The sequence below is a fragment of the Hydra viridissima genome, unplaced genomic scaffold, assembly GCF_058129835.1.
Source record: "Hydra viridissima isolate aposymbiotic clone 2 unplaced genomic scaffold, HvirCarnegie_v1 scaffold_2, whole genome shotgun sequence".
Lineage (NCBI taxonomy): Eukaryota > Metazoa > Cnidaria > Hydrozoa > Anthoathecata > Hydridae > Hydra > Hydra viridissima.
In genome coordinates this window covers 7,899,530-7,923,855 of record NW_028324301.1, presented here as the reverse complement: position 1 = coordinate 7,923,855, position 24,326 = coordinate 7,899,530, and the positions used below count along the sequence as shown (strand labels likewise).

Below are 24,326 nucleotides of genomic sequence, written 5' to 3'. Positions count from 1 at the left end.
TTTTAACTGTTTTTATTTGTTTTTTTTACATCAATACAATAGTAACATTTACAATACAATAGTAAAATTTTAAAAACAAAGGAAACTTTTATTTTATCATCATTAAATTGTAGAACAGCACTGCAATTTAATCATAAATTGTTTATTTCGAAGCTGGGTTTTATTAAGGAAGAGCTAATAGTTTTATAGTTAATTCATTTATGTTACTTGAAATATTACAACACACTGTTTAGTAGAATCTTATAGTAAAGCTATAGTTGGAAGCTGTCAGAATGGCAGGTAATATATATAAGGGTGCTTTTTAAGCAAACAAAAAATGGATGATTATAATGCTGGAACAACACAAAGTGAATTATATAAAATGTCAAAACGTTTATAAGTCGATTTTAAAACGTTTATAAGTTGATAAGTATAAAGCCAAAAGAAACTATTGAGACGTGGTTGACCGAAGAAAAATACTACTCATACTGATCGTAAAATTATTATGTACGTGAAAACATTTGTGTCAGAGATACGCGGAACCTGAACTCGACGTTTCAGAAAATACTGTACGGTGACTTTCGGGTGATGCACAGGGTGTTGATAGTTATGAAGAAAAAAAAAAAATCATAATTATCTTTTGGAGTTCGTCAAGGTTCACAGGAATTGGATGGTAAAACAGTAGAAAAAAATTTTATTTAAAATTAATTAACTTTATAAAGCCGCAATAAAATATAATTACAACAGTCAGATGAGTCAAACTTTAACCTAAGACGTTCAGAGGATAGACAAAATGTGAGAAAACCAGTTGGAAAATGGTTAAAACCAATGTACATAAGATGAACAGTGAAATATGGGGCTGGTAAAAAACATGATGGTTTGGGAATGCTTTTCAGGATTTTTCTAGATTAGGACTACTTTTTCGCATAGAAGGTTTAATGGATAAATACGCATATCATTCAGTTTTGGAGAATTAAATGATAGCTTTTGCAGGAAAAAAAAAGCCTTACAATGGAAGTTCCAAGTCTTCAATGAATCCAAGAATACATCAGAGCTCGTTAAAAAGAATTCAATACATATATTAGATAAAGTACGTTTCCTTAGTAGGTTCAAAATTGCAACAGAAACTTCAAATAACAGATAACAAATAAAACAAGTTTAAATTGAAAAACTTATTGAATCTATGCCTCATAGATGTACTGAGGTTATTAAGACCAATAGATATCACTAATAACTGATCTGATATGCTTTTAACAATATTCTCTTTAACGTTCTTTAAACTTTAAAATTGAAATAACACATTTTTTCTTTCTATAATTTTTTTTGTTATATTGCAGTGTCAATGTATGTCTGTCTTGCTTAGACTATATTTTATCTAAATCAAATTTCAATGTGTTCCCTTAGTTTTTGTAGAAAGCGTATATCACTGGTTCTTCCGATTTTTTTCTTTCGTGAAAACTTTTTTGTTCCCCATTAGTTGTTAGTTTAAGAAACTGCAAGTATGTAAACAATGAGTCAGAATAAAATAATTCAGTTTCGTCTTTTGAACTACTGAGTACCTAGTATACTGATCAAAACATAACTATTGATAATAAACACAAAAGAAAATAGATATATAGTTACACAGGACATATACGTATTATTACGTACCTTTTTGTAAAAAATGAGATGCTTTATAAGCATTTAGATAAATCTGCCCAGCTTCAGAATACAATGTTTCTACTAACTGCTTTTAAATAAGATGCCTGGTAAAAAAACTTAATTGCATATGAAAAAATGGCATTAGAAATTATAAAATACAAAAATACAAAAAAGAAAAAAGAATCTTTTAAAAGGAATTGCTATAACTCTTTTTATTTCTACTAATAATAGTTGAAAGTTATTGTCTTATTTATAGTTACAATAGCGACTACAAAATAAGCAACGTCGACATTAAAAAGTACGTCATCGCCACTTGTCAAAACCCACTTTTTTCAAAAAAATAAAATAAATTCCAATCTTTATAAGCAATAAGGAATCTTCTCTTCTTAGAGCTGCAAAAATCACAGAGTAAACAGAGTTTTTTGATGGCTGGGCGTTGCATAAGTGTAATTATTAAAAATGTTGAAAATAGAGTAACTTGAAAAACTCTACTGTATTTTGTTGAGGTCTCGACGAGTGTATACACTTTTCATTTCCAACATTAGCCGTTTTTATCCGATATTTATCTGCAGACCTAAAGGTGAAGTAAGAAATATTAGACCTTTCTCTCATGAAAGTAACTCGAACTACCAATCTTAGAAATGTGCTCGATGAAGTAGTAAACATGCTTGAATAACCTCTATATAAACTTGTAAGTGTTGCAACTGACGAAGAACCTGTAATGATTAGACTTCTTTTAAACAATGGTCTTAATATACCACGTACGTCTTAATATATATGCATGTATATATCAATAATAATAACAGTAAAGCATGGAATATTTATTTATATTAACATAACTAAATTAAACTCGCGTTTTCTTTTATACTATTTAGGTGTGTTATAGGTGGCTCTTTATAAATAGAATACTAGAATACCACTCTCATAGACATCATGAGTGTTTTACGTTACCAAAAACAAAACTTCTTTTTGGCTTTTGAGGGGGTGTTCTTATGGCATAAAAATCGGCTACCGTCATTATATACTTTCCTTCTTTTCTCTTGTCGGTCGCCGTTGTAAATCTTTTAAATTTCCTTGTCAAACTATTGTCCATCATGGCGGTTGGCAAGAACAAGAGGCTTTCCAAAGGCAAGAAAGGATCCAAAAAAAAGATGTAAGTGGAAAAATTACGTTTAATTAAAAAGTTCTGTTTTCATTTTTCTCAATAATGCTAGTTATATTTAATTTTAACAAGCGATGCTGTTGATAATATTCGATATAAATGATCACTAATTTGATCAAAGTGTATGTTATCTAATAAAGTTGGGTACAGTCTCTTAAACTGACTCAGTTTTATAAAGTCTGGATGCATTAGTTTCATTAATAATATTATAATTACTTTAAGAGTAAACTGGAAAATTTTATTTCTTTTAAAAGGTCTAAAGCATGGAGAGAAAAATTCTACCTCACTGCTTGTTACTATTAATCCAATTTTGTATTTTAGCATATTTATGTAAGCAATACCAAATATACATATAAAGATGTATAAATTAGTTGCAAGGTGTTAAATGCTGACCCTGTGGTTCATTTTAGTATTATTTTATTTTGAATAATAATTAAGTTGGTGCCACTTGACTTTTGCATCTCCCTTTTTTATGATTGATTATGATAGGGAATTTTATGCTGATTAAGAATTGTAATCTGGTGTTTATCATAGAAATATTTTTTGGGTTGTCATAGGAGCAAAAGTTCTTTCGACTTTAATCAGATATACAAACAAGCTGTGATTTCCTTTTTTTTATTTAATTTTATAACAGAATTTATGGCTTTTTTCAACCAATTTATTTATTATTACTGTAAAGATGAACTTTCATCAAATAGTAAAAATAGAGTTCTTAAATATTCTTTGCAAAAAATGTAATTAATAGATTTTGATTTACACGATCCTAGATGTTAGGGTTTTAGCAATTACAATTGGTCTTTGAAAAGACTTGATAAGTGGATAAATGAAGAAATAGCAAAACTTTTCTTAGAAATTCTATTGCCAAACATAATAAAAGTAAATTTTCACAAGATATTGACTTGAAGAATCAAAAAAAAAAAAATAATAGTTTTAAATATATTTGTTTTCAAGATAAAAAATTTTAATCATTTAAATTTTATTGTAGTATAATTAATGAAAGAATTTTCCAGCTTCTTTCATAAAAACTTCAAAAGATATTCAAGACAACAGTAAGAATCTTAGTTTAAACTAATTGGTGTGATAAATATGATTGAATTCCCCTAATGTTCTATTATTCAAAATCTTTATTATAGAAAAATAAAAGCCAGGTTAATACTTTTTAAAGAAAACTTTTAGAGAAAGAAAAATCATTATTCAAGATTGTGAATATTAGGGATTTGTGTACATTTTTGTACTTTCAACTTCCAATTAGCACTTTCCATTGATTTTGAGATCTATGTTTCATAAGATTCTTAATCAGCATAAAGTTCTTTATTAAAATCAATGAATAAAAAAAAATGGGTGTGTATAAAGTCAAATAGCATCCTCTAAGTTTGATTTTTAAAACTGCAATAATAGAATTCAAAGAAAAGTAAAGGAACCAATTTCCTTAAAATTTAGTTGCTTTATCATATTCAGTTGATTATTCCATTATTTATACTTCTGAGTACCTAATATATATTATTTTTAAAATTTGTGTTTAGTTATTAGTTTCTCTAATATAAACATTTGTTATTACTGTATATATATTAAGTTTTTTATTTTAAATAAAATAAAAAAAGTTGCATATTTAAAATTTTTGAATTTATATTTTAGTGTAGATCCTTTTTCAAAAAAAGACTGGTATGATGTGAAAGCCCCATCTAATTTCAATGTGAGAACAATTGGGAAAACTGTTGTTTCTCGAACTGTAGGAACAAGTAAATATTAAGAGCTTTTTTTTGTTTGTTTCCCTTTTGATTACAACTGAGCTAATTGTATTTTCTATTTCTTAGCCTAGTCTTTTTGGCAATGAAAAAGTGTTTGTTTGTTTAGAAATTGCATCTGATGGTTTAAAAGGAAGAGTGTTTGAACTGGCTCAAGCAGATCTGAACAATGATGAAGTTTCTTTTAGAAAGTTTAAATTGATTGCTGAAGATGTTCAAGGGCGAAATGTCATTACAAACTTCCATGGTATGTCCATGACAACTGACAAACTCCGATCCCTCATTAAGAAATGGCAAACCTGCATTGAGGCACATGTGGATGTAAAAACCACTGATGGATATTTACTACGATTTTTTGCTATTGGCTTTACAAGACGTCGACCAAATATGATTAAAAAAACCTGTTATGCCAAGACAACTCAGGTGCGAGCCATTAGGAAAAAAATGGTTGATATAATTACTCGTGAAGTGACAACAAAAGACTTGAAAGATGTTGTCAACAAACTACTTCCTGACAGTATGGGCTCAGATATTGAGAAATCATGTCAAAGTATTTATCCACTTCATGACTGTTTCATCCGCAAAGTAAAATGCTTAAAGAAGCCTAAATTTGATGGTATGTTGTTTTAAGAATATCTTTTACAACTATACTGATATTCTTATATTTAATGTATATTTAATATCCTTGTATGTTTTCCTATTTTGAAATAATTTATCAATCTTTCAGTGAATAAGCTTATGGAAATGCATGAGAGTTCTGGTACTACTGCAACTACTGATGCTGCTGGAGGTGTTGTTATTGATCGTCCAGACAACTTTGAGCCACCAGTTCTAGATTCAGTGTAAATTTAAAAAAGAATATAATCCAATCGCCTTATTAGGATTTACTTATTTATGTATTGTTTCTTGAATTTATTATCTTATGCTAAAGCTGAGTCTCTAGAAAGTGATTGCAAGATCGCCCTTTTTCTACTATCAAGGTTACACCTGTATTAATTATTATAGTTAAGGTATGCACAGTTTGATAAAAGTAACCAAAACACCACTTGTGTTATTGAAAAAATGTTGAATTGAGTGTAGTTCACGCCTTAACTATTTCCCTTCTATTACACTAAGTACTTCACATCAATTTTTGCTTTAAAGCCTTACAGTTTCTCATCGCACACTGATTTTGCTGTACGGGCGAATTGCATAAAATCACTAAGGTTTTTGTTTAGATTTCATCTTCTAAAAACACTTCATAATGCTGAATGAACTATTTCTCAATAAAAAATATATACAAAAAATTTTCATGGTCATACCAAGGTGGAAAGCGACTGAATCAAAATTTTTCCGTTAAACACGTCCAAACGACCCTCGATATGAGTTAGTGCGAAACCAAGGGCAACGGTGTCAAGCTATGATGGGCACTATTACATCTAATGGTTTTGTTCTTAGTGAATCCAAGCATAAAAGGAACTTGTGGTTTAACCTTAATATTTTAGACAATGGGAAAATTCTATTTAGCGAGTTAATTGATAACGCGTTTTTCTAACAATCACATGCAAACGGTTGACAGTATACTAAAACCACTGATCTCAAAATATGACTGGATAGCGTTTACGGGAAGTTTTTTGAAGCCAGTTTTGGCCTCCCAAGATGGCGGCGGAATTAAAGAATGGTTATGAAAATTAAGAAACTGATGATAATCAAGTTTTATTTCTTTAGCTCAAATTAGGGTTAGGACTATTGTAATTGTAATTGTAAAAATTAAATACAATTACACATTACAATACAATAATATTGTATTGTAATATTACAGAAACAACAAAAAAATTTTATTTTGGTATTGTATTGCTGTTATGAAAAACAATTACAACAAGTATTGTATTGTTTTTTTTCTAACAATACAATAAATTCGAGAACTATTGTATTGTTTTGTTTTAATGAATTACAATTACAATAGCTATTGTATTGTTTTGATGAAAACAATTACAATAACTAATGGAGTGTATTACTTTACATTATAGTAGAAAAGCTAAGGTATTTTAAAGTATTTATATTCATCTCTGACAAACTTACTATTATTTTTGCTATTTTTTATTTACAGATTTGAAATATATTGCAAATTTTATTTTTTACATATTTTGATCAGAAGAAATTTACGTTAAAATTATTTTTGTAACTTGGACATGCCGATCCTGCGTGGTTGTGGTGACAAATTACCATGAGAGTGCCATATATAGCACATTTATGATGATCATTAAAAAACCAAGTTATCTCTTTTTAACCGATTAAAGTTGTATAAATAGGGTAAAAACATTATTTTGTATATGTTGATTAAAAAGTAACAAATGCGGTGTTGATCTTCAAAATATAATATAATACGCAATCGGTATTAATCTTGATCACCTTTGGATCATATTTAGATTTCGCATCACCTATCTTGTTATGTATTTCTAAGCTCTAAATGGCCGCAGAATATTGCCTGTCTGATGATAGCCTTACTACTTAAAGTTGCCCAATTTACCATTCTGGCACCCCTTCCCCCTCCCATTATGTTTCAGTAAAATAGAATCAATCATTAAATATTAGTTGTACCCTATTTCAAGGGTACAAGCAGAGTTGTTACGGCATAATATGTCTGGCAGATCTGTCGACATATTTTTAGACATATTTTACATAGACATAAAATATGTCAGAATTATTTTTCTGTCCTCTTACTTTGACATAACTTTATGTCTGAAACATTTTCTGCCGACATAAAATATGTCATGATTATTTTTCTGTCCTCTTACTTTGACATAACTTTATGTCTGAAACATTTTCTGCCGACATAAAATATGTCCGAAATATTTTTCTGCCTACCAACTATGACATAATTTTATGTCTGAAACATTTTCTGCCGACATAAAATATTTCCGAAATATTTTTCTGCGAACTTACTTTGACATAATTTTATGTCTGAGACATTTTCTGTCGACATAAATTATGTCAGAAACATTTTTCTGTCCACATATTTTGACATAATTTTATGTCTGAGACATTTTCTGTCGACATAAATTATGTCAGAAACATTTTTCTGTCCTTATATTTTGACATAATTTTATGTCTGAGACATTTTCTGTCGACATAAATTATGTCAGAAACATTTTTCTGTCCACATATTTTGACATAACTTTATATCTGAGACATTTTCTGTCGACATAAATTATGTCAGAAACATTTTTCTGTCCACATATTTTGACATAACTTTATATCTGAGACATTTTCTGCCGACATAAATTATGTCAGAAATATTTTCTATCCACATATTTTGACATAATTTCATGTCTGAGACATTTGCTGTTTCTTATTTTAGAAGAAAAAATCGTACAACTTTATTGCTCATTTTAGATTAATTTGACGAGTAAAACAAAAGTTTCGATTTCCCCTTGTTAGAATGTAAAAACTTAGTCTCAAACTTAGTTTTTATTATTGAATGTGGTTTTTATTATATGGCGTCCTGTGCCGCACTAGAAATTATGTTAAGTAGAAAGGAAAGTAGAACTTTTAAAGGGTCGAACCATTTACAGCATAAATTCTACGATCTAATCGTCTGCAACATAATAAAAATAGAAAATAATTCTTTGTCAGAATATTTATATCCGTTCCATGATAGGTCGAATAATTTATGGTCGAAGCAAACCTTATTAAAAATATAGTTTTTCACCAGCGCGGCGTTTCAGGTTAAAATAGATTAACCACAGGACGAACGACAATTTAAAGCAGCGGTTAGAATACAATTTTAGCCGTAAGAAAATATCTGGCCAACGTTTATCTTTTAATTTAATCGAACCGTCAGAATCGTTTTTTGAAGAGTTGTGATCTTAACCGAAAATTTACTTCAAATAAAACAAACATCAATGATAATGTTTGGTTGTTAAAATTTTTTTTTTTCTCTTACACTTTTTCTAAAGAGAAAACATCCCTTTTCAGATTGTAAATGATTGTAAAAGCCATTAAAATGGCAATTAAATGCCTTAGAATTCAGATTGTAAAAGCCATTAAAGACGTTGTAAAAGCCATTAACATTCACATTGTAAAAGCCATTAAAATGGCAATTAAATGCCTTAGAATCAAATATTTGTCTGCTCTCCTCAACAATCCACATGGCATTACAGGTTGCTAATATTTGGAAAATTAGCTTTTTTTTTTTATCCAGTTGTATTTTGTGGCCTTTTATCTTTATTTTGGCATTTTGACACAGAAAAATTTAAGTTCTTGAAAAAGTATTTATTTTGGAAAAAAAGATGAAATCAATTTTTGCTCCTCAAGAATTTTTAAGGATAATAAAAAACAACTTTTGACTTCCGATCCAAAGATTAACTAGTTGATTTCATTGATGAAATTTGTTCAAAATAAAGTGACAGAATCGTTTTGAAACAGCCGCGATATGAAAAAGGGCATTATTATGGCATTTTACATTCACGATTTTGGAATTTCACATGTAAAAAATGTTGGCAACACTGAATTTAATTGTCAATTAAAACGACTAAAATATGACGACTTGGAATGCTCGCTTCCACGTTTGAGACATTAAAACGAATTTCCTAGCCGCATTAAAAAAACTCTTGATGCTGGAGTCTTTTGACCCAAATGCAATTCAGTTGTAGATTTTTATATCACGGCCGTTTAATCTATTCTCAAAATTAACTTTGACTTTTTGTGCTAAAATTTTGTCAAGTACTTTGCTAACACAAAATCTAAAAGAACTTTATTACGTTATAAAAAAATTTTTTGTTTCGACTCTAAAAAGGTTTTCAGAACTCGATTCTTGCACTAGGGCGCCATAAAAAATTGACTAATAGAAAATGTGAAACGTTTAGTTTTTTAAACAAATTTTATTTTATCAATCAAATCTAGATTATTTTTTACCACCATGATGGAGTCTAAGAAACCATTTGAAATGCGAGTACGTAGATGGCTATAAACCAAAGCGAGTCCAGAGAAATCACGTTCAACTTTTACGCTGGAGAACGCTGCACCGTAAACTACTTGCGAGATTTCATAAAGCCGATTCCATTTTGTTTTCTGGTTTTTCTTCCAGTACGCAAGAATGTTGAATTCAACGTCTAATGACACTCGCGGTTCATTAAGAGTCCATTTTAAAATTAATTGACGAATATCTTGATCTGACTCTAAAGCTGCATTAGCAACATCTTGTCTGGTTCCTCCTCCAGTATATTCAATGAAACGGCGTACTTTTTCAGCATAAATTTCTTCTGAGTTCATAGGAATCATCTCTTCAGAAGTATTTGAGGAATATGACGCATTTAATTGTATGGATTCTTCTGTTGATGAAAAACTTGATTGTTCTCGTTGAGTACAAAGTTTTTGATGAATTTTGATTAGCTGTATAATTCCTCTATTCAACATTTCTGTATTAAACAGTTGATGACCCGATGTAAAGCAAAATCTAGGATCCAGAACTAAAGCAGCAATAAATGCTTCACATTTAAAAAAAAACTTGTTCTCGTGTATTGATTGCGTTGGTCAGTAGCATTTTTAATCCCAAATCACCTGCTGGAACGTCCTCAATTCCTATTTTCATTTGAATCCATCGAACGTAGAATTCACTAATTGATAATTTTGCGGATTGAAAATCCATCATAGCCGAATGTATTGGTAAAAATGCATCGAAATATTCATCTATTAAACTCCATGAAGCATCATTTAATTTTAATTGGTCGTGTCTTAGCCTTTGATATGCTTCTGCGTTGGTATGGAAATCTTCTATCATCAAAAACGTGGAATCCCAGCGTGGTTCAATGTCTACACGAGGTTTTTTTAGATTTTTAAATGTTTGAATATATGCTACTTTCTTGGATTCGATAGCAACTTTTCTGATGTTATTTAATGCATCTTCAAACATTGATGTTACGTCCTTAGCAGCTAGCTGACACACATGTGCGCCACAAAACATGGCTGAACAGAACGATCCAACTGATTTTTCAACACAAACAGTTTGGGCTTCACTATAATTCCCTTCTTCATTCTCTAAAGCGCCAATATCAATTTCCTCGTCTTCGAAATCTATAAATTCGTCACCATAAATTTCAAGGATCACTTTCATTTGAACTTGTGCATTTTGAAGAATTTTTGAAGCCTTCGTCATGTTCTTTCCTTGATCTGTGCAAGTTGCGTAGATATCATTAGCACATTTTCCAATTTTTCCAATTACATTTTCTAACTGAGCAGCTAAAATTTCGCCAAACTGTCGACTTTCTTGAGTAAGTATGCCTAAGGTTCTGTCAGCTATTTGCCCGTCCTTCACATATCTACAGCTAACTCCAAACACGTTTCTTCCATATCGCGACGCACTATCAAACATCAACGAGACAAGAACATTTTCAGTTTCTTCTCTTATGAGCGAAAAAATATTTTCACACGCAAGTTGAATGTAGCGTTTCATGCTGTGACGATTTATAACAATTTTGAATTCTTTGAGTGCATTTTTCACTAAAGACAATTGTCCGATTTCATCAGCTGACGCGAAAGACAAGTTACGGTTCATCATTAACTTAATCATTTCTCTAATTAATTGATTTACATCAACATCCAGCTTGATTCGTTTAATTAATTGAATCTCATCGTTATTTCGATTCCTTGTAGCCGAAGTAGTTTCAACTAAGTCAATTTCGCCAGCTTTTTCTTTGTGTTTTCGAAGAAGGTGATCTTTGAGGTTACTTAACTTGCCTTTGTAAAATTTTTTGCACATTTTACACTTTCCTCCTTCTTTACTAATTTCAAATTGACTTTTCACTTGTTTGTGCAATAAATTATTCTCCATATTTGTCTTTAAATCTTAAGGAAAACAAAAACAGTGACAAGAAAATAGTTATTCCAAGATCTATTTATACCACAGGACAATCGTTTAAACCGCGAAAAATGAATAATTAGATTAATAATCGTTTTTTAATGCGGCTAGGAAAATCGTTTTAATGTCTCAAACGTAGAAGCGAGCATTCCAAGTCGTCATATTTTAGTAGTTTTAATTGACAATTAAATTCAGTGTTGCCAACATTTTTTACATGTGAAATGCCAGAAGCGTGAATGTAAAATGCCATAATAATGCCTTTTTTCATATCGCGGCTGTTTCAAAATGATTCTGTCATTTTATTTTGAACAAATTTCATCAATGAAATCAACTAGTTAATCTTCGGATCGGAAGTCAAAAGTTGTTTTTTATTATCCTTAAAAATTCTTGAGGGGCAAAAATTAATTTCAACTTTTTTTCCAAAATAAATACTTTTTCGAGAACTTAAATTTTTCTGTGTCAAAATGCCAAAATAAAGGTAAATGGCCATAAAGTACCATTGGATAAAAAAAAAAATGCCAATTTTCCAAATATTAGCAACCTATAATGCCATGTGGTCTGATTGAGGAGAGCAGACACATAAATATTTGATTCTAAGGCATTTAATTGCCAGTTAATTTGTTTGAGTTGTATCATTTGCAATCTGAAAAGGGATATTTTCTCTTTAAAAAACGTGTAAGAGAAAAAAAAATTTTAACAACCAAACATTATCATTGATATTTGTTTTATTTGGAATAAATTTTCGGTTAAGATCACTACTCTTTAAAAAACGATTCTGACGGTTCGGTTAAATTAAAAGATAAATTTTGGCCAGAATTTATGCTGTAAATGGTTCGATCCTTTACAAGTTCTACTTTTCTTTCTACTTAACATAGTTTCTAATGTGGCACAGGACGCCATATAATAAAAACCACATTCAGTAATAAAAACTAAGTTTGAGACTAAGTTTTTACATTCTAATAAGGGGAAATCGAGACTTTTGTTTTACTCGTTAAATTAATCTGAAATGAGCAATAAAGTTGTACGATTTTTTCTTCTAAAATAAGAAACAGCAAATGTCTCAGACATGAAATTATGTCAAAATATGTGGATAGAAAATATTTCTGACATAATTTATGTCGGCAGAAAATGTCTCAGATATAAAGTTATGTCAAAATATGTGGACAGAAAAATGTTTCTGACATAATTTATGTCGGCAGAAAATGTCTCAGACATAAAATTATGTCAAAGTAAGTTCGCAGAAAAATATTTCGGAAATATTTTATGTCGGCAGAAAATGTTTTAGACATAAAATTATGTCATAGTTGGTAGGCAGAAAAATATTTCGGACATATTTTATGTCGGCAGAAAATTTGTCTTGGACATATTGGACAGATAACAACTCTGGGTACAAGAGTATATAGTCGGCAACTGGACTATTAAAACATTTATTAAATTTTGACAATAAAATAACTTTTTTTATTACAATAATATATTGTTATTGTATTACAGAGACGAATTACAATACAATATTTATTGTTATTGTAGTGGGTCATTACAATACACTTTTTTTTCAGATATTGTTATTGTTTTATAAAGATTAATTGCAATACAATATTTATTGTTATTGTATTACAGAATTACAATAGTTGTAAATCACAAGTATTGTTATTGTTTCTAAATTAAGTTAATACAATAACAATAATTATTGTTATTGTTATTGTTTTCATTACAATTACAATAGTCCTAACCCTAGCTCAAATATTGATAAATATATAATTTTCTAATAAAAATCTAGTTTTTTTTGTTTAACATAAGATTTTTTTCATAAAATTAGCGGAATATTACATATTTACATAAATTTCAAATATAATTTTTTTTTTATTTAACAAAACATATTCTTACAATAAGTTGTTCTATATATTAACTTTCTGTTTTTCGTTTTTTAGAATAAATATGATAAAGTAAAAATTCTCAGTAAAACTAAGTACAAATTTTAACTTTAATTTGCTAAAATTTAGTTTGTTTAATAATAGTGAAGAAAAAGTATTTGTTTGGTTGAGCAGAAATCTCAAATTTCAAATAGTTAGCATTTGTTATATAATTTATGTACCTTTTAGTTCTGAACTACCCAATGCTGTGTGCTAGAAGGTTAATAACACAACAGCATGGTAGGCAGCTGATTTTATTTTTAAGATAAAATATTTTTTAGGCATTAGTTTATCAGATAGGCACTACAAAATTATAAATGCTGCATGAACTATTAGCTGAGCGCTGTGATTACACACAACTCAGAGGTTTCTTCTAGAGTTAATATATATATATATATATATATATATATATATATATATATATATATATATCATATAAAGATATTTTTGATTGGTTTTTGAATATGATAAGTTTTGTTAATTCTTTCCTGAGCTTTTTTCCAGTTATTTTGCCAAAAACGTATTTTTGCATAGTTTTCTGAAATAAGTTTAATCAGTGCAAATAAATGGTTATCAGTTATAGCTAAGTCAAACATATGAGAAGTTTGTTCATTAAATATTTTTGAGTAATTAACTGATCTCAAAACAGCACTAGAAATGGCATTTGAATTTCTATTTCATTTGGAAGGTGGCCATTTATTGAGGCAAGCAACCTTTGGAAACATCTTTCAGTTTCTTCCCATATTATAACAACACTTTTAGTTGGTTTAATTAAACCTCCTCTGTCTTTGAATTTTAAAAAACTGCTTTGTTCGAAATGATAAGATAGTACTAATGCATTCCAACATTTAATGCAGATGGTTTATTGTAAATGTATGTATCATACATTTTTTGATAAGATAATGTTGATGCTTGATAACATACAAAATATGTTATCAAAAAATTCCTTTAACAAGGCGTTTTGAATAACAACTCAAAAACAATTGACTCAATCATTGAGAGCTGGAATATTACAAAGAATAATATATAGGTAAAATAACATATATCAAAAAATAATATTTTGTATTTAATACTTTTATTAAATACCATATCCATTAATTGCAATTATGTATTAAATAATCCTAGAAGGAATCCCTGAGCTGTGTGAACTCACAGCACTCAGTTAATAGTTCATGCAGCATGTACATATCTGGTATCTTGCTACAAAAATTGAAAATATAAAATTTGTCAAAGTGTAAGTAGACACCACTGCCGCTTACCATACAGTTATGTTATCTACCTTCTAGCACACTGCATTGGGTAACTAAGAACTAAAAGGTACATAGATTATGCATAAATATTATTTAATCGTAAATTGCACTTAAAAAGTAAATCAAATATCTTGTTGGTTAGTATCTAAATAATTAATTTTTCTGATTTTTTTAGAAATCAATTCATTTCTTTTAAATTTTTTAAACTTTATTTCATAGTCTAGTTTTTCTTTCAAAACTCTATTTATTTTCTTTCATATCTCTGTAAAAAGCCTTATAAAATGTACATCGATCACCGCTAGGAGCTCCGATCGCCGCCATCTTGGGAGGCCAATTTTGGCTTCAAATTTTTTTGAAAAAGACAATTGAATACGCTATCCAGTTATATTTTGAGATCAGTGACTGAAACGGACATCAAATTCGTATTCAGCACCCCGATTTCATATAGAATTGGTCAAAAAATGCAAGTAACTGTGACATTCATAAAATTTTTTTGCGCTGTTTAATCATCATTTTCAGTATTAGCAAATCACAAATTGGTTTTGAATTTGTTTGCAAATTGCTAAATCACAAATAATATGAAGATTGTCAAAACTTATGTTTATTTAAAACAAAACACGCGATTGGTCGAATTTAAAGAACAAACAAGTGGTAAACCTTTAAACATAAATTTTTCTCTCTAAAAATTTTTCCCAATCGCTAAAAAACACCAAATATACTCCATAGAATGTTCTGCGTGAGGAAGGCTTCCTTCACTCCTTGCAGCTGTCCCTGAGGTTCACAGAAGTAAATTACCGCAGCCTCGTTCATCTTTTCGAGATTTTTGTTGAAAACCTTTTGCCATCTTGTTGGCATTATTTTGGCATCTTGTACAGTTTTCTTTTGTTGGTTAAATCGAAAGCATATGTTGAGTGTGCAAATAATCTATTATTACAGAGTACTACAGAGTGTTATACTTGGTTGTGCTACATTATTTATTTTTGGAAATATATAGATGGACAATAGATGTACGTACTTCCTTCCTGTAATTTGGTTAAGCGATGCAAAGTTGAGAGAACAAAGTTTTTCTACTAAATACAACCATCTTTTTATTAGTGTTGTGACCAAAAGTAAAAATTAACTGAAAAAACCGTAACTAAATTTAGTCGACTAAACTTTTTAGTCTAACTAACTTTAGTCGACTAACTTTTTAGTCTAACTAAAATTAGTCGACTGACATTTTAGCATAATTAAAATTAATTGACTAACTTTGTAGTCTAACTGTTTTTAGTCGACTAACTTTTTAGTCTAACTAAATTTAGTCAACTAAATTTTTAATTTGAGAAAAATATATTGCTTCTGTTACCCAAAAAATACTTTTTAAAAATCTTGTTATGCGTTAGTTGTGAAGTGGTTTGAGCGCCATGTTTTTAATTACAAATTGCTGTAAGTTACAATTTTTATCTGCTGGGCATCTAATTCAAGGTTCGATTTTTAGAGTTTTTCAGAAAGCTTTGCGACATACACTTGGAATTTTGTAATAAAACTTATCTAATTAGTCCCCCGGTATTATTAAGTATTTGTTTTAACTTTCAATGAAAAGCGGTTCAGATTTGGATTTTTTCAATTTCTAATAAAAGTGAATTAGAAATTATAAAACACATTTGAAATCAATTTATAAAAAAAAATGGTGCTATGTTTTTGAAAGGTGTGTTATGTGCAGAAGCATTTTCGGATTTCCTTTATATAATACCTGCAATGATTTTTTGAGGTAATAATACGTAATTTATTTCGTTCTACACTCATAAAAATGCAGATTTTTACAGTGACAACAATGAGGCAATAAACAGTTAGGCAATTGATGTTTTTTATTATTTCTATATTGTGTAATTGAATATATAGGCCGGTTGAATAAAAATGAGCAATTGCTTTTACTCAGTAAATGGTCAGCTTTATGTGAATAAAAACTTCAGTAGTTTTCCTCATTTTTATTCGCGTAAAGGTAAGCAATTTACTCAGTAATTGCTTAATTTTATGTGAATAAAAACTTAAGAAAAGTTGTTGAAGTTTTTATTCAAGTAAAGCTGACCAATTACTGAGTAAAAGCAATTGCTCATTCTTATTCACCCGGCCTTATGTCTTGTTCAACTCGCAATTTTGTTTATTTTTTAAAAATTATTATTAAAATGCTAATAGCTAATCATGTTTTCGGTATAAATTATCAGCTGTTTTTGACGGAGTTGTTCTGCTAACAAACCAATTTTTATTTAATTCAATAAAAGAAAATTTGGGGCAATACTAGGTACAAAACAAGACATTTTTATTACTTAATTGTCACAAATTATATTAAGTATTTTATATTTCTTAAAAACAATAAATTTTGATGAGTGTCTTTAAATTGATTTATTTGTCATAAATCATATTATACTCATATAATTTCATGGTATAGGTTATTCAGTTTTTTTTAGCACTAAATCTTGTTTTAGGCAACTAATTTTAGTTAGACTAAAAAAGTTAGCTGACTATATTTAGTTACGCTAAAATGTTAATCGACCAAATTTAGTTAGACTAAAAAGTTAGTCGGCTAAATTATAGTTACACTAAAAAGTTAGTCGACTAAATTTAGTTAGACTAAAAAGTTAGTCGGCTAATTTTAGTTTCACTAAAACCAACCTTAACTACCACCCCTACTTTTTATAAAACTATTATCTACTTAAATTACGTGAAAAGATTATTCGCGGTTATATATTTTATAATTTATGCAGCAAAATGAAACGCAACACGTTATGAGCCACTTTTAAGGTTTCGATTTGTTCACGTTGGTTCAACTTTTTTTGGATGGAAACAGATACTTACTTATTTGAAAATATTTGAAAAGCTTAATTTTGATTCAAGTAAAGACTGGCTACGTAAAATTTGAGCACTTTTTACCGGAAAATTTTTTAAATAAAACGCCAGTCTAAAATATCGGTTTATGTCTTTAATTAAAGCTATGTGTCTTAGCTGTTAAAACATTGTAAAAGAAATTTTTCAATGTTTTATTTTTTCTATTTTTCAAAAATGCCATCAAACAAAAAAAAGCTCGCGAAAAACTTCTGCGCAAATTTATTTCGATTCCAAGCGCTTTACATTCTTCAATCGCAAAGGCAACCAAAGTACCTTGATCAACAGTCCAACATGTGATTTCTAGATTCCAGGAGTCTGGAACTATTCAACGGAAGAAAGGTTCAGGAAGAAAACAAAGATTCCTCGATGAGAAATTAGTTGAGAACTTAAAGCGATTATTCGACCAAAATCCCAGCCTATTGGACAGAATTCAAGCTCAACGGTACGAAGCTTCAAGATCGTTCGTGATGAAAGTGCGTAAATTCTGTAATTTGAAGTCTTTTTAAGTCGCGAGCTAGAAAATTATTTGATTCGGTGATGACAAATCAAAATGGCTGCCTAATCATCGACGATGAAACTCACGTCAAAACTGACTTTAAACAGATCCCAGGTCGCCAATTTTATTTTTCAAATAAGCGATTTGGTGTTCACGACAAGTTGAAGTTTCTAAAGTACGACAATTTCTGTAAAAAGTTCATGATATGGCTTTTGTCACTTCTCAGACAATCACCAAGGAACTTTACGTCTCTGGGTGCTTGCAAAAACGTCGCTACCTTTTATCAAGTTCCATAAAGGATCCTCCACCTTCTAGCCAGATCTCGCCTCATGTCATTACACCAAACACAAGATTGGTTGGATGAATGCCAAAGAGTTAGCTTTCGTCCCGAAAGAGCTAAATCCTCCAAACTGCCCTCAATGGCGACCTCCGAGGAAACCTACAACTGTAGCTACTAAATGAGACACATATCTTTAGTTTAAGGCATAAACCAAAACTTTAGACTGATGTTTTGTTTAAAAAATTTCCAGTAAAAAGTGCTCCAGCTTTACGTAGCCAGTCTTTAAAATTGAAAAATAACAATATTAGCTCAGTTATTTAAAGTAAGTTGCTTTAAAATCAACTGATGTTTACTTATCTTTAAGTATAATACGAAGGGTAAAAACAATAAATTATTTCGGAGGCTTAAGTAACTAAATTACATCTACTGGCAAGTTCTTTTTCTTGAGATAAAAAGGTGTTCTAAAAGATGATAAATAAAATTGCCAGTAAGAAAAAATCTCTTGAAGAAAGCTTCACACTCATGAAATGTATGTAAGAAAAAACTTGAAAACCTTTAATTAATGTGCTACTTAATTTAATCAGTTCTTCGTTTAGAAAGAGAATTTTGATGTACTCCCACTCCTGATTTCGGCTCATTTATAGTCTGAAAAGGATTTGATGATAAAATTTCATATCCATGCATGAGCTTTTGTCATTAAACCATAACACATGGTACCATGAATTAAGAAGACCTTCCCTTATGGGAATTATGTGCTCAACAAGATGGAATTCTGAGTGACGGGGTAAAGAAGATCTAACAGATTTTAAAAGACAATATGGTTAATTTTTAGCCCAAATTATATCGCTCTTCCTGCAGCTCTGATTTGATTCCACTTGATTATTCCATCTGCAGCGTTGTAGAGAGAAAGGCATGCAAAAAGATTCACACTTCAGCTCAAGTCTTTCAAATCATCTATTACAAGTCAAAGGAATATCTAATCAGCATTTGCCAGGACTACTAAGACTTGCCGATTCTGGCGCATTTCCATTTTCTATAGAAAAAATGACATATCGGGTTCTGGCGCATTGACATTTTTATAATTCTGCATCCTGATTTTCTGCAATCATGAATTGTGAATTCTGACGCATTGACATTTTTTAATACTTAATGAATTCAAGATGGTATTGTGTTTTTAAAATGTAAAAATGTTATTAGATTTCCATCTCATTATTAATATCATGCCGGAACCTGCAAAGAAGTATAAAACTGTATCTTTTTCGTAATTTATTCTAGACTGAAGAGTTGATCATAGTTCATAAATGTAAAGCGTGGTTTTAGTTTGTAATGTCCAATGGCTAGCGTGTGAATTCCGTCTTGCAAGATGTGTCTTTTGTCATCGTTAGCGCTGAGTGCGACTTTGTTGATTTCTTCGGTGTAAATGTTATGCTGATGAGATCGGATAACGTTCATAGCTGCAAGCTTTTCATTTCCACTTAATAAGCAGTCTTTATAATCTTGATGAGTGATGTGTTTTTGAACGACTTTATTTTTAACCCCTTTGCATCTTTTCTCTTCTTTTTCATATGTTTTGTAAGAGTAGAGCTTAGGACGAAGCCCAACAAACTCTTTAATTAGTTTTCCACCGGCCTCGTCTTTGAACATGCCGATAATCTTATTATTTAACCCTACTTTAAACCCAGCGTTTTCAATAGCAGGATGGTCTTTAGAAAAGTTGCTTGTGTCAAATTTGGTTTCAAGATCGTTAGCAATGTCTTTGTAAAAGTCTTCCGTTTCTATTTCATAAAAGAGCGAGTCAGTGTCAGTCATGAGTAATTTCAGCTTATCCCCGTATTTAGGTTTCATGTAGTCGTAGTGATGTTCATACATGAGGGTTTTGCTGATGTCTAGAACGCTTAGTCCTAAGTAAACAGGCTTGTTGTAAAAGAGTTTTGTTCTTTTCATATGAACTGCAGTAAGGTTTTCATCAAAAATGGTATTTCTATCATAATTAGACTTTCTTGACAATTTCAAGACTTCTTTTCTTGTGGTGATTAGTTTAATATCAACATGCTTTCGAATATTCTCCATGGTTTTTCCAAAGACAGAGTTATTCATGAGTTTAAAAAATTCTTTTTCAAACTCGTTTTTAGCTTTTGCTCTTAATCCAGTGTTGAGATCGATGTATTGTTTCATGAAGGGTTCTTCTTCAAAGGTGACACCTCGATGAATTTTAGTAGTGATCAATCCAAGTCGTTCATAGAGTTTTAGGTTTTCATGATGAATGACGTATTTTTCTTTGTTGTTTAAATTAGGAACGAGCTTGTCCACTTTATTAATTTTTAGTCTTTCAGGAGCTAAAGGATAGTCGTTGTGTAAATCGTGTAGACTTTTAGGATAATCCAAGTCCACTTCGAGAATGCAAGGCATGGATTTCCAATTAGCGAGCTCCTCTTCAGTCATCCATCTGAATCCTCTAAAAGGAAGAGGCTTACACATAGCCCATCCATATAAATTATTTGCGTCTAAATACTGAATGAATTTCGAAGGTTGTGAAGGATCATAATCACTCATGTATTTGTTGTTAGCAGTTCCATGTCGTTTGCTGATCATGCAAATTCCACCGCGTATCCCTTTTTCTATCATATTAAGCATATCAATATCAGACAGAAGCTCTAACCGAATTCCAGTTAGTTTTAACATGGCATCCCAACCCAAACCAGGTGAGGTGTAATACCAAGCAGGATCAAGCTTGTAATAGGTACGGCACACGTCTCTGAAATTTTCAAAGATATCAGCAAGTATCAACACGTCTGACTTGTTGTACAGTTCTTGGTAATCTTTAAACGTTTTACATCCAAATACATTCCAAACGTTTTGAGCATGCGCATAGTCTTCACAGCTTATTCCCTCATCATTCAGTTTGGAATAGAATGCTTCAATAGGAGGTAATTGCGTTTCGGAGAACTTTTCAATCGAGCCCACCCAGTCATAAGGGTAAATACCTTTTTTTCTTAATAAATCAAACTTTTCTCCAGAGTAATATTGAGCAACGTTTTTGCATTGGTCGTTGTTTAGATTTTTAGCTAGATCTTCTAACTTGAAACTCATGAACCTGTAGCTGTCGATAAACCTCAATTCTTTCCATACTTCACGAAGTTTACCTTTCTTATCAGTAAATTCTCTTACTTTGATTTGTTTAGAGAAGCTGATATATTTTTCTTCATTGTTGGGTATGCAATTGAGCTTTCCACCTAATTTCTTGATGAACAAATGGCTGTCATAGCCAGACAAATTATGGAAAATGATGGGTATGAATTTTGGAAGTTTATAATTCAAGTTGCATTTGTTATGAGCAGCACCACGATACTTTCCGGTTAAATGACAGTGATCCCACACTTTGTCACTGTTAAGATCTGATTCACAAATATGACATAGAGTTGCAGTCTCAAAATTCTTTTCATCCTCATCCGTTACCACTTTCTTTTTTACTATATCAATCTTGTCAAGAATCTTTATAAGGTCAGCTTCAAGCATGGTTATAAACTTTTGAGCTACGTCATCCTCATCGCTTTCAGCTGTGTACATGACTGGTTTTCCCTTGTAAAGGCTATCGTCAAAGCATTTGATATAATAGCAGAAGGAGCTTGGTACGTGCTTTTGATATTGTTTGGTGTACGACTCTTTATGATTATATTCAGTGTTGTCCTCGATGGGTTTGATGAAACTTTCAAAGTCTGCATAGACAACGTATGGAACTCTCATAGACTTGTTATAGTTTTTAAAATGAACGGTCGTTCCTTCTTTAGGAAGTTCGATTCTTACTGCATCGTTGTCATAGCAATAAGGTTGATGCTGTTGGAGCTTTTCTTCTTGATCATAGCCTTGCAAGCAATTTCTGCAATAATACATTTTGTGCTGATGATTTGATGTTTGTGTAGATAATAACCGACTCAAACTTTTAATGAGACAGTAATGGTCAGTGTCTTCGTTTGAAATAAGCAACAAATCAATGCAGTGCTTTCGATCTACAAAGTCAGATATTTTCAAAGGGTAAAGTTTTTTATTTTCATACCCAAAGACGTTGATGCTAATCGTTGGGTTATTCTTTTCAAACTTATTGATTTTATTAAGCTTGACAGGAAACTCCATTCCTTCCCAATTCAGTTCTTCTGATTTTAAAATAAGATCATTGTCGATTCTTTCGTTGTCTCTATTTTTTAAATTCAACGCTCGAGTGACTGACCATTTAAAGCATTGATCGTCCTTGTTTTCCATGTTGATGATCGCCTTTTTGTCTTTCAGCTCTTTAGGCAGCTCCATATAGGAAGAACCGCTGATAGGCTCATAATCAGTAAAGTTAATGTCCATCCTTAAAATCTTAGAAAGGATACTATTAGATCCTAAAGCATTGTATTTAACACTATTTTCCAAGACTTTTTCTTCCATCTCACCCATGAGCTCTCTTACATCCGTAGTCGCTAGAACAATCTCTGATCTTGATGAAAAGCTTGCTTCCCGAGTCACTTCTTCACCAGTCATCATGCTTACAGATTTCATTTTGCACGTTAAAATAATTCTTACTCTGGTGTTTCTTTCCCCTTCCATGGTTTGAATAGCAGACTCTCTCACCAAATTAAAAAAGGATGCGAGGTCTTGGTATTGAGAAGAAGGTCTATAAGAAAATTGTCTTACAGAACTCTCTGCCGAATGTTCAGTCATTTTAAACTTTACTTTAATTGGTTTTACAACAGGTTGTTTATACTCTGTTTTTGATACAAGCGATTTGATAGACTTTATCTTTTCATCGATTTTGTTCGCTGCTTTGCTTACCTGATTCTTGACTACTTCGGGAACGTAAGGCTCCACCCATTCTTTAACATCATTTAACTTAGTTTTAACATAGGACGCCACACTTTTTGTAGCTACCTTCAGACTTGAAAAAAATGAAGGTCTAGGTGGAATGACTGGTTTTGGTGTTATAGCAGGTGTTAAATCTGAAACAGGTTCGTCAAGGATAGGTCTTTGCAAATGAATTGGTTTTGGAGCAATAGGAGGTTTTACTGCAGGTCTTGGTGGAATGATTGCTGGTTTCAGAGCAATAGGAGGCTTTTGCACTGCGGAAGGAACAATCCTTACTTTTGTTGGCTTTATTGAAACTTTTGTAGGTTTTACAGAAACTTTTACAGCTGGCTGAACAAACCTCACCACAGTAGGTCTACGAAAAGCAGCAGGAGCAGAGGCGACTCTAGGAGGTTGTAAAACCATTAAAAGATCACCCTTTCTCATTTTAGAGTAACCTCTTATTTTTTGCTCTTTAGCAATTTCTTTTAATTCTTTCAACGTTTTGTTTTCCATTTTATTAACACAAGATTTTTATTTAAACCATTTTCAATTTTTAAATTTGATATATATCAAATTTAAAAATTTCTACCTCCAGAAATCTCATATTTGTAACCATCTATCACTTTTCCATTTCTGCATTCAAAGTACTGCCAGCTATGTCCTGTCTTTTTATGAGTCTCGTAAGCAGACTTGTACTCAGTCACCTCATCAGTATCCACATGAGTTATTTTTAAATTTAAAGGATTATTTCTAATTAAACCAAGTCTAGCATATTTTGGATCAAGAGGTTTCTTTTCTTTTTTCTCATGTATTCTAGGTCTGCCAACAGGTTTCTTGTCTTTCGAGTTTTCCAAAATGACATCTTTATCAATCAGATTGTTTTCAATCGCAATCATCATGAGTGACATTTTATTGTCTGACGTTTTGGAAACATTATTTTCTTTTAACAAATTTTTCAAAAGTTTTCTTGTATATTTCATCTTTTTTATTTGTAAAGATTTTTTTTTAAATCAAATTCGATTTTTTTAAATTTATGTCATTGATGAAAATTATTCTAAAGTTTTTATATACAATATCATTAGGATCAAGTGAATGATTTAAAATTGCGCTTTTTAGATTTCCAGAAATCTTTTTCTTCTCCTCGAAATCACAATCCAAACCAAGCACATAATTGTCAATCATTCTTAGCTTTTCTTTTTTAGGCAAGACTTTCCAAGTACTGAGATGCTCTTTGATTTTCTTTTCCATTCGTGAATATTCAGTCTCACCACTCCATACAAGTAGGTAAAGCTTGTCTCTCTCTTCATCACTGTACTCTTTTGGAATATTAAAATTT

General features: G+C 30.7%; 1 protein-coding gene and 1 pseudogene across 2 annotated transcripts; one reads left to right on the top strand and one right to left on the bottom strand.

The window, feature by feature from the left end:
• The first annotated feature begins 2,642 nt into the window (after nt 1-2,642).
• On the top strand, nt 2,643-5,418 carry LOC145184299 (small ribosomal subunit protein eS1-like). Its single transcript, XM_090080674.1, has 4 exons — nt 2,643-2,773; nt 4,418-4,521; nt 4,637-5,143; nt 5,255-5,418. Exons 1-4 carry the CDS (start codon nt 2,715-2,717, stop codon nt 5,371-5,373), a joined length of 789 nt encoding a protein of 262 aa, XP_089936800.1. The 5' UTR covers nt 2,643-2,714; the 3' UTR covers nt 5,374-5,418.
• Nucleotides 5,419-9,378: 3,960 nt separating this feature from the next.
• On the bottom strand, nt 9,379-11,464 carry LOC149891750 (uncharacterized; annotated as a pseudogene). Its single transcript, XR_016450339.1, has one exon. The product of XR_016450339.1 is annotated as an uncharacterized LOC149891750 (transcript).
• Between the last annotated feature and the right edge of the window lie 12,862 nt (nt 11,465-24,326).